The sequence below is a fragment of the Aegilops tauschii genome, chromosome 2, assembly GCF_002575655.3.
Source record: "Aegilops tauschii subsp. strangulata cultivar AL8/78 chromosome 2, Aet v6.0, whole genome shotgun sequence".
Classification (NCBI taxonomy): Eukaryota; Viridiplantae; Streptophyta; class Magnoliopsida; order Poales; family Poaceae; genus Aegilops; species Aegilops tauschii.
In genome coordinates, this window is record NC_053036.3 from 58,484,273 (window position 1) to 58,495,319 (window position 11,047).

At 46.3% G+C, this 11,047-nt stretch overlaps 1 protein-coding gene across 1 annotated transcript; it reads left to right on the top strand.

The window, feature by feature from the left end:
• The first annotated feature begins 8,737 nt into the window (after window positions 1-8,737).
• Window positions 8,738-10,664, top strand: LOC109752150 (uncharacterized). The gene is made up of 3 exons (XM_020311027.4): window positions 8,738-9,070; window positions 9,155-9,441; window positions 9,616-10,664. The coding sequence occupies exons 1-3, from the start codon at window positions 8,875-8,877 to the stop codon at window positions 10,240-10,242; spliced, it is 1,110 nt and encodes a 369-aa protein (XP_020166616.1). The 5' UTR covers window positions 8,738-8,874; the 3' UTR covers window positions 10,243-10,664.
• The last annotated feature ends 383 nt before the right edge of the window (window positions 10,665-11,047 follow it).

Consider the following 11,047-nt stretch of genomic DNA (forward strand, 5'->3'; position numbering starts at 1 on the left):
GCATTCAAAGACTTTTCTTTCAGTTTGCATAATAATTTCTTTAGATCATCTCTATCATTGCAAGCAAGAAAGTCTCTAGCTGTCTCCTCATCCATAACATAACCTTCAGGCACCTTAAGCAATTCATATCTAGGAGAGCTAGGTCTAATAGGTGTTTCAAGATTTTCAGTTTCAGGCATTTCATCAGTTTAAGTAATTTCTTTCTCTCTAACTCTAGCAATTTGTTCATCAAGAAATTCACCTAGTGGCACGTCATCATCAAGCAAGGTAATAGCATCATCATGAGTAGCATTCATAGAAGTAGCATCGTCAATAACTTGTGACATATTAGAATTAATAGCATGTGGTGGTGTTGCAAGTTTACTCAAAATAGAAGGCAAATCAAGTACAAAGCTAGATGGCAGTTCCTTACCTCCCCTCGTCTTAGAGGAAAAAATCTTAGTCTTGGTATCCTTCAGATTCTTCATAATGATAGATTGATAATAATACCAAGTGACTCAACAAATATAGCTATGCTCCCCAACAACGGTGCCAGAAAAAAGTCTTGACAACCCACAAGTATAGGGGATCGCAAAAGTTTTCGAGGGTAGAGTGTTCAACGCAAATTTATAGATTCAACACAAGGGGAGCCAATGAATATTTGCAAGTATTAGCAGCTGAGTTGTCAATTCAACCACACCTGGAGATTAATTATCTGCAACAAAGTGATCAGTGGCCAAGTAATATGATAGTTTTAATAGCAGTAGTAACAGTAGCGGTAATGGTAACAATGATAGGAGTGATTTTGTAGCAGTTGTGACAACAGTAATAGCAATAGTAACTTAGCAAGAACAATATGTGAAAAACTCGTAGGCATTGGATCGGTGAATTCATTGGATGATATTCATCATATAACAGTCATGACCTAGGGCGATACGGCACTAGATCTAGTTCATAAATATAATGTAGGCATGTATTCCGTAAATAGTCATACGTGCTTATGGAAAGATCTTGCATCGAATCTTTTGTCCTGCCCTCCCGTGGCAGCGGGGTCCATAAGGAAACTAAGGGATATTAAGGCCTCCTTTTAATAGAGAACCGGAACAAAGCATTAGCACATAATGAATACATGAACTCCTCAAACTAGGGTCATCACCGTAAAGTATCCCGAATACTGTCACTCCGGGGTTTGCGGATCATAACACGTAATAGGTGACTATAACTTGCAAGATCAAATCTAGAACATAGATATAATGGTGATAACATAAACGGTTCAGATCTGAAATCATGGCACCCGAGCCCAAAGTGACAAGCATTAAGCAAGGCAAAGGAATAGCAACATCAATCTCAGAACATAATGGTACTAGGGATCAAGCCCTAACAAAACTAACTCGATTACATGATGAATCTCATCCAACTCCCTCACCGACCAACGAGCCTACGAAGGAATTACTCACTCCCGGTGGGGAGCATCATGTAATTGGCGATGGAGAAGGGTTGGTGATGACGAAGGTCGAAGATCCCCCTCTCCGGAGCCCCAAACGGACTCCAGATCTGGCCTCCCGATGAAGAATAGGAGGAGGCGGCGGCTCCGTCTCGTGAAACACGATAATTCTTCCTCTCTGATTTTTTCTCCGAAAATAGGATTTTATAGCATTGGAGATAGGGTCAGCAGGGCCACCAGGTGCGCACAACCCACCTGGGCGCGCTAGGAGGGGCGCGCCCTGGTGGGTTGTGCTCACCCAGGGGCCCCCGTCCGGTGGTTCTTGGCTCCAGTATTTATCTTTTATGCCGTAAAAAAATTCCAAAAAGTTTCGTTCCATTCAGAGAACTTTTATTTCTGCACAAAAACAACACCATGGTAGTTCTGCTGAAAACAGCGTTAGTCCGGGTTAGTTTCATTAAATCATGTAAATTAGGGTCCAAAACAAGAGTGAAAGCATTAGAAAAAGTAGATACGACGGAGACGTATCAAGGAGAAAATGAAAATAGAGGACAACTATGCCAAGTTGGTTTGTGGATGTCCCAGGAGAAGAGTGCTCCAGAATACAACTATTAATAGAGTTGGAGGGACAATGAAGAGAGAAGATCTTTGTTTTGGCAATAACATGGGCAATTTGAAGCAAGAGCTTGGTGCAATGGAGGTTGAGAACACTAAATTGAAGGAAGGAGTTGGCATGTTGAAGCACATCCAGGTTGCTCAAGCCAGTGTTGTTAGGAATTTGAAGTTCACACATCTGAAAGATAAGGACAAGCTCAACACTTAGAGGAGGAACTTGGAGTTTTACATTGTCGACCTCATAAAAGCGAGTCAAAAGAACAATACCAAGCTCAAGGGAACTAAGGCCATTTGTGATGGAGAATAAGATATAATCCGATTATCTTGGTCATTATGTATGTTTTGAACAAATCTTTAGTCTAAAACTTTGAACTATGGCTTGTTAGGTTGAGTATGTGAAGTATGGTGTGTGATGAAAGTTCTAAACTATGTTTAATTGGAGTATGTGAACCTTCCTAAAGTATTTGAACTAAGTTAGTTTGAAATATGGTCATTTGATATGCTTATGTGAACTAAGTTAGTTTGAGTGTGTGAACCTTCTTGTAATTTAAATATGATGTTGTTGGATGCATTAGTTTTAGGTCTTTCATCAACGCCGAGACACCCTAGATGGTTAAATTAGTGTTTTAGGTGTTCCGTCGATGCCGAGGCACCCTAGTTGCTTAAACTACGGTTTGAGGGGTTTCATTGACGCAAAACATCCTATATGGTTAAATTAGGGCTTTAGGTGTTCTGCTGACGCTGAGGCACCAGATAGGTCTCAAACATATCTACAATTTTTAATTTTTTCATGACATGTTTATATCATTTTGGCATAGTTTTGACACCATTTTTAATTATTTTTCTGGACTAACCTATTAATTCAGTATGTAGTGTCAGTTATCATTTTCTGCATGTTTTTATATTTTCAGGAAAATAAATTTTATCAGGCTAAAAAAATCAGGAGAAGTTTTGCATCAGGAAGATTGTTTCTGGGCGCCCTTGGATTCGCGCCCTCGGAAGAACAAGTTTACACGGCCGATGTCCTTTGGGGATGTTTTTTGCCCTGCATCGCCTAAGCCGCCACCTTTGCCCCTTGGGTGGAGTCCGGAGGTGGAGAAGAAGTCCCTCGGCGGAGTGAGGGCACTTCATTTCTTAGGAGCCTTCATGCAAGGTTTCTGATATACATAAAGTCTGAATGTTTCCCTTTCTTGATGAACGCGCTTTGAGCATTAGAAATGACCTTGTTCATATGTAGCATGAGTCGAATGGCAACCGTGATGGAGTGAATTAGACTAGTAGGCCTATACTCAATGTTAGATTTCCACCTCCGCTTTCTTAGGTACGGGTACAATATTTGCGGAGTTAACACACTTTAAAATTGGATAATCATGGAGATTCTAGAATAGGTAAATGGCTTCCATAACGTCTAGTTTACTCGGATTTGTTTTTTGGAAGAAAGACGTTGGTAAAGCCATCCAGACCGGGTGCCTTGTCTCCCGGCTTTCGGTTGACGCCATTTTCCTTAACGTAAGAATAGGTAAATTGCTTCCATAACACCCCATTTATCCGGATATTCTTTTTTTTTGGAAAAAGGCGCTGGTAAAGCCGTTTGGACTGGTTGCCTTGTCTCCCGGCTTTCAGTTGACGGCATTGTCTACCTCCTCGGTGAAACTGTCCGTCAATGCCCTGAAATTCAAGCCCTCTATAAAGATCTTGGGATCAAAATCGCTTCTCCAATATGATTGGTAGACGGAAATCTTTCTACTTATCGAATTTCCATATCCTTTTGTTTAACATCTTTCCTTGCCTTGATTAGGTTATATAAACGTTCTCTTATCCGATCACAGCCGGGGCATCCTGCCAAGGAGATGGTGGCACTGAAACAGCAGCACGTTGGAGTGAGCTGGAAGCCGCGTCAATCCCGTCACAAACGTCGCTGCGGCACACAGCCTTGAGCTGGACCCGGGGCCGGGTGACGGCGGTGCCTCGTCACTCACCGTCCAAAACGAAGACCGGGACGGGACCCACGTAGCCGTTGCTACTTTCTACAGGGTGGATCAAGTCACCGAAATCTTTCTAGGAGCTATCAACTAAAAAAAGCTTTTCGTAGGCCACTAGCAAAAAATATATCCTACGGGATACCAGCAGTAGCGCATACTACTACTATGCTAGCACTAGCGAACATAATAACCGTCTCTTGGCAGTGGATTGCACCCTTCACGCACAAATAGCAATATGCCCGCGCCAGGTCAAAAAGAGCAAAAGAGGGAGGCAAATTAACAGTATTTTTGGCCACGAAAAGAAAAATAGAATCAACAAAGGATAGACTGAGAGATGCTTGGGTGAGAAGGGTTTTTCATCTGCCATGCATTTGCATTTTGTTTCTGCCCTTTGGGACCAAGCAAATGGATCGATCCTGTGATCGTGGCAGACCACAGCAATATAAAAATCACGTTTAAAATTGGCCGGCTTTGGAGTAAAACATCTCCAGAGAATCTCTCTCTTCCTCTCATATGTTGTGGGATTTTATATGTCACGTTGTGAGAGTTTATTAATGCCAACGAAGCTTTCATTTCAATCCATATCCGTGATCTCTGAGGAAGGTACAGTGTTGCTGTCGAGTATTTTTTTTTTCGAGAGTACGCCAATGGCGTACCTTATTTTTATAGAAGAGAGCAAACATAATTACAAGAGGCTAGGCATAGATGCGAACATCATGCTAGCAGAACCCACTCAACACCTAAAGGAAAAAGAAGATCTAACTTCTCACAAAACGGTGTATTCTTCCGACTCCGGCCTCGTCCCATTCTCTAAGCTCGTCGAAGATTTGATGCACCAATTGTCTCGGCCTCCTCTGTTGCTCCAGCCGCCCAAAGACTCTGGCATTTCTTTGTTTCCATAATGACCAAGCGACGAATATGACAATAGTGTCAAAACCTCTTCTATCCCTTGTCACAATTGCACTCCTCACTTGAAGCCACCATGCCTCAAGTGAATCACCAGGTTGCGGTTGCCTCACGGTGACACTGATTTGTGTGAAGCATAGATGCCACACCTCCCGAGCGTAGGGGCAATGGAGAAGTATGTGATCGACCGTGTCTTCTTCTTATAAGCATGTGTAGCAAGCAGCCGTACTATCCTGCAGGCCGTGCCTAGCTCGCCGATCCGAGGTCCAAAGTCTATATTGCACCGCTAGCCATGCAAAGATTTTTGCATTTGAGGATCACCCCACTCCTCCAAATACACTCATACGTTGAAGAGGTCGCAAGCCCAAGATGCAGATCCCGATATACGGACCGAGCTGTGTACTGCCCCGAAGCGTCCCAAGGCCATGTAAATGTATCCGGCGCTTGAGGGTCATGATAAGCATCCATAGTAGCCACTCTGAGATGCATGAGCTGTATAAGGGCCATGAAAGGTGGCTCTCCATTGATATCCATCTCCCACGTGCTATCCACCATGGCCTGACCGACTGTTCGCTTGTTTTGCACTCTGGTGGGAACCAAAGGCAAGATGGCCGGCGCAATGTCTACAACCGCCAAGCCGTTCATCCATCGATCCTTCCAAAAGAGTACTCTGTTTCCAGCACCCACCGTGATTTGCACGAGTTGGTTGTAGAGCTGCCTCGCTTCTTCATCGACCAAGAACGGTATGCCTTGCCAGGGTCTATCCAAGTCCGTTCGCCTCAACCATTCCCATCTCACCCGGAGTGCCATAGCTTGCAGCTTCAGATTCTTAACACCGAGGCCTCCAAACCTTGTTGGCCGACATATGGTGTTCCACGCCACAAGGCATTGCCCGCCGTTAACCTTGTCCTTCCCAGCCCAAAAGAACGACCGCTTCCAGGCGTTAATCTCCTCAAACACCCAATCAGGAGCATTAAGCACCATTAGTTGATGGATGGGTCTCGCCGCCACCACTGATTTGATGAGAACAAGACGCCCTGGCCGTTGAATAAGACCTCGTTGCCAGGATGGGAAGAAACTCCTCACTTGATCGACGAGAGGCTGCCAATCCGCTCTGGACAGTTGATGGATCGCCAAGGGAATGCCCAAATACTTGCAAGGGAACTGCCCAAAGTCACATTGCAGATGCGTGGCAACTCTGCGTTGGTCGTCCTCCGAGCCCCGAATCAAAATCGCCTTAGATTTCCTATAGTTCACCTCCAAACCTGATGCATGTCCAAAGCTTGCTAGCGCTTGCTTGACAAAAATCAAGTCCATCTCCGTTGGCTTGATGAACAACGCAATGTCATCCGCGTAGATTGATAACCTTTGAGTCGGGGAGATCCCAGTGAGGTTGCTGACCACACCTTCCTCAGCGCCTTTCCTGAACATCACCGTTAGGGCTTCCATCGCGATGACAAAAAGTAGTGGTGAAACTGGGTCCCCTTGGCGAAGGCCGCAAGCGTGAACAAAGATCTGTCCCGGACATCCGTTCACCACCACCTTAGTGCTAGCTGTCTGAAGCAGAATGGCCACCCACCTGATCCACGTCTCCCCAAAGCCTTTCTTTCTCAACACTTGGAACAAAAACGGCCAGGATAAGGAATCAAACGCCCGCGTAATGTCGCCGGAAACTGACAATGTGGCCGGCGACAGGGACTCTGAGTCTGACCGATGATCAGGTCCACCAAACACCACACCGTATATTTGTGGATGGAGATTCCTCGTCGTGCAGCTTCTAGCACCGAACCCACGAGCAATTATGGAAGTGTTAGCCGCAAAGAGGTTGCTAATTACTGATCATCAGTTGTTGATTGCATACATGTATGGCATTATCTTCTTCTGTATTGTTCCGAACCCACAGGTTTGTGAATTGCGGTGTGCGTGAAAACGCAAGGTTTTGTGTCAATGAACTGCTGAATTTTTCGACGCTAGCTAATTACCACATATAAAATTCAGATGATGTTTTCTATTTCGTACTAACAATCTAGGACTAGGATGCATTACAGATATGGGATAATAGTTCAGCTCCAGAAAAGGCAGCATCTAGGGCATGGACAGGCGAAGAAATATCCAGGAAACTGGATAGGTTGCAACTGTATCTAGTTTACAGATATGGCATGATTTGCTGATTTAATCACACATGTATTTTTCCCGGATACTCCTGTGGCTTGTGATTGGACAAACCACGGCAGCATACGCGTGACATAAACATTTCGCGCCTCCGCAGCGTCATGGCCGGATTTTTCCGTAGCGCCCACTACACAATCAAATTGATTATACGAGATAGGAATGTTAATTCCAAGTGCATTTAATGCACTCAAGATTTAGTCTTTGCGTACATAAATAAGTGTCCGCAAAAAAAAAGTACATAAATAAGTGTATATCCTGGCCGATCCAAGCACTATAGGCGTCAAGATTAAGATCGTTGATAACATACTAGTGCTTAGTGGCTAAGTATTTGGTTGCATTTTTTTCCCTGAGTAACAGACAGAACTACTACTCCCGGTCCCACAATATAAGATCGTTTTTCAAGCTAGTGTAAGATGGAGGGAGTATTTTTCAATTAGATGAAGAGAAAAAAAAGGAATTAGAAGAAGAGAGACTTATTATGTATAAACTTATATCAATGGCAAACCTTTCTATAAGGTAAACTCCGGAGAACCGTAAGACGGCATGCAGACTACTCGCAAAGAGAAAACGGCTGCAGTTTCTCAACACATTTTCTCTGAGCACAATGCAAGTGGAATATATGGTGGTACATACTGTTCTGCACCGTCAAATATTTTGGATTTCTTCCCCTGGACAAATTCAAACCAGTTTGTATTTTACTATACTAGTCTTCTACCTACCGTCTCCGTTAGAAATTCGCGTCGTCGTTAAGCTCCCTGAATTGAATTGCTAGGCCTGATTAGGCACTGCATAAAAATAGCACATTTCACGTGCCATTTTGTGCGTTGTTCAGTACCAGTACGTGTCCGGTTAGTGAGAAAAGGATCTTGACACTACGGATTTAACCCTCGATTCGACAACACAGAGCGGTATGCTTTCACTCCCGAACTCGTCGGCCGTTTTTCTGAATTTTGTGTGGCAGCCTATGGACGGCCTCGCTAGAAACAGCTAGACGTTAACGCTCGTTGTTACTGGTATCTTTCATGGCGACTGTACAAGTGGAATTCTGGGACGAATTATCAGCCGCTCTTTTTCTCGGTCACACACAAAAACAGCAGGGAAACCGATGTGTGCACTACTAACCACCTAACGGTGTGTACATAATCATTAACAACAAACTCTGTGTATGTGTGTGTGTCAAATAGAATTAGCACTTATCATTAGCAGGTTAACACTTGGTGATTACACAGTGCTTATCCAGAAGTAGTGTCATTAGCAACCAAGGATTAAAATCGCGGAAGAAAGAATTTCGTGGCAGGAAATGCTCCATCTCTGACGATTTCTGCGTTTTCTCCCGCGATTCACAATAGCACTGAAATTGCGGGGCAGTTTCCAAACGGAGATAGTGCCGTGAATTGCGTCGGTTTCATCCGCGATTTAAAAAAAATCATTTTTAGCAACTTATTTTTTTAATTTTTTGCGGGATATGTAGCAACCTATTAACACTTGATGTTTGCAGTAGTTATCCAGGATGTTATCATGAGCCACTCACTAGGACATGCTTAGCCGCTTGGTAGCAGCATTAATTTACTGCCTTGGAATTACTACGAAGCAATTAGCAGCCATCCTGACGCTATAAAAGCCCACCCCGCCCGCTCTTCCAAACCCCAAACGATTCAGCCAAAAGCACCTCTAACATCTCGATCTAGCTCTTCCTCCTCCTCAGCTCTCGTTCCATCAGGTTCTTCCACAGCGTAGCAAGGCAAGCCAGTAAATCCTCGAGAGGGTGCCGCCGCGATGTCGGACGTGACGGCGGTGATGGATCTGGAGGTGGGGGAGCCGCAGCTGGCGCTTCCACCGGGCTTCCGGTTCCACCCCACCGACGAGGAGGTGGTCACCCACTACCTCACCCGCAAGGTCCTCCGCGAATCCTTTTCCTGCCAAGTGATCGCCGACGTCGACCTCAACAAGACCGAGCCGTGGGATCTCCCCGGTGAGTACTACTACTCCCTCCTTGACAGGAGCGTTCGTTTGATTCGATTTGCAGCGCGCTCATGGCCGGCGGATCGTTTTGCAGGGAAGGCGAAGATGGGCGAGAAGGAGTGGTTCTTTTTCGTGCACAAGGGCCGGAAGTACCCGACGGGGACGCGCACCAACCGCGCGACGGAGAAGGGGTACTGGAAGGCGACGGGGAAGGACAAGGAGATCTTCCGCGGCAAGGGCCGGGACGCCGTCCTCGTCGGCATGAAGAAGACGCTCGTCTTCTACACCGGCCGCGCCCCCAGCGGCGGGAAGACGCCGTGGGTGATGCACGAGTACCGCCTCGAGGGCGAGCTGCCCCATCGCCTTCCCCGCACCGCCAAGGTACGGCTGGCAAGATTCGATTGTCCCCGTCTCCGTGTCGATCGGTCGAACCGCCGGAGCATCCGGAGATGCTGCTGGCCTGGACCACGCGCTCACATGTCGCGCTCGCGATTTGCTTCTTGTTTCTTATTCTTCTCGTGTAGTTTTCTCAACCTGCCTGTTGCGTGCGTGCAGGACGATTGGGCTGTTTGCCGGGTGATCAACAAAGACTTGGCGGCGAGGAATGCTCTGCAGATGGCGCCGGCGGCCGGCGGGGGCATGGAGGACCCTCTCGCCTTCCTCCATGACTTGCTCAACAATGATGACTTGCTCAACAACGCCGACCTGCTCGACAACGCCGGCCTGCTTGACAACGCTGACCTGCCGATGCTCATGGACTCACCGTCTGGCGCCGACGACTTCGCTGGCGCTTCGAGCTCCACCTCCAGTGCCGCCCTGCCGCTTGAACCGGACACGGAGCATCTGACCGTAAAGACGGAGCCGTCACCGCAGCAGCAGCAGCAGATGCTGAGCCCAGACTACTTCATGCCGGCGACGGCCAACGGCTATCTTGGCGGCGACGGGTACTCACCCTACCAGGCTATGGGGGACCAGCAGGCCGCGATCCGCAGGTACTGCAGGCCAAAGGCGGAGGTAGCGTCTTCGTCGGCGCTGCTGAGCCCTTCGCTGGGCTTGGACACGGCGGCGCTGGCCGGCGCGGACACCTCGTTCCTGATGCCGTCGTCGCGGTCGTACCTCGATCTGGAGGAGCTGTTCCGGGGCGAGCCTCTCATGGACTACTCGGACATGTGGAAGATCTGATTGAATCCATCCATCTATTCGCTGGATTGGAGCGTCTCAGTTTGCTCGTAGCTATTGATGGTTATTTGGTTGATGCTAGCTCTTCGATTGATTAGTTGCTTCATTAACTTTCGATTAAGGATTGAGTTCATTAGGCCGTGGTGATTCGAGGAGGAACGTAGTGTGTTTGTTGATGCGTGCAAGGCATAATGATGGCCTGTGAGCGGAGGGAGTTCTGATGTGATATCAAACTACTAGGAGTCATCTGTAGTTTGTACATAGTTACTTGATTGCCATCATAAAGGTTAGTGATTGGGTGGGATGAACCCGATCAAGTTGGTTGATAAATCTATTTAATTGTGTGTTGATGGAGCTGAATTATTCCCGTTGTAAATGTTTTATTGATTCGATTGTTAATCGTACATGCCATGGTTGATTGTTGATTCCGGGGTCTTGGTTACTGACGGTACCATCCTATAATCACGATTCACGATCCCCGACGACAGATGTGTTTACCCAGCAAAATATACCGGAGCACCCACTCACTGAGCCAAGGTGCATTGTAGTTCCGTCCCATTTCTTGTAGAGGTCACATGTTTCATTTTCCTACATTTTTGTTTTCACAATTATAATGGCCCCGGTTTCTCTACGTGTTTATTTACTGGCTCCAAAGGTAGTGGTCAAAATGGTCTGAGCCTACGAGTTGTTCCACGTGTTTTTCCTGGAGAGGTTGTCTGTTCAATTTATCTGCCAGTTTATTTATTGTTTCCAAATATAGCAAAAAGTGATCTAGATGTTTCGAACGCACGACCTGTAGGGCATTAGC

Coding starts and splice junctions, on each gene's coding strand:
- LOC109752150 (XM_020311027.4), top strand. CDS start 8,875: ATGTCGGACGTGACGGCGGTGATGGATCTGGAGGTGGGGGAGCCGCAG. Junction 9,071..9,154: donor CGAGCCGTGGGATCTCCCCG/GTGAGTACTACT, acceptor ATCGTTTTGCAG/GGAAGGCGAAGATGGGCGAG. Junction 9,442..9,615: donor GCCTTCCCCGCACCGCCAAG/GTACGGCTGGCA, acceptor GCGTGCGTGCAG/GACGATTGGGCTGTTTGCCG.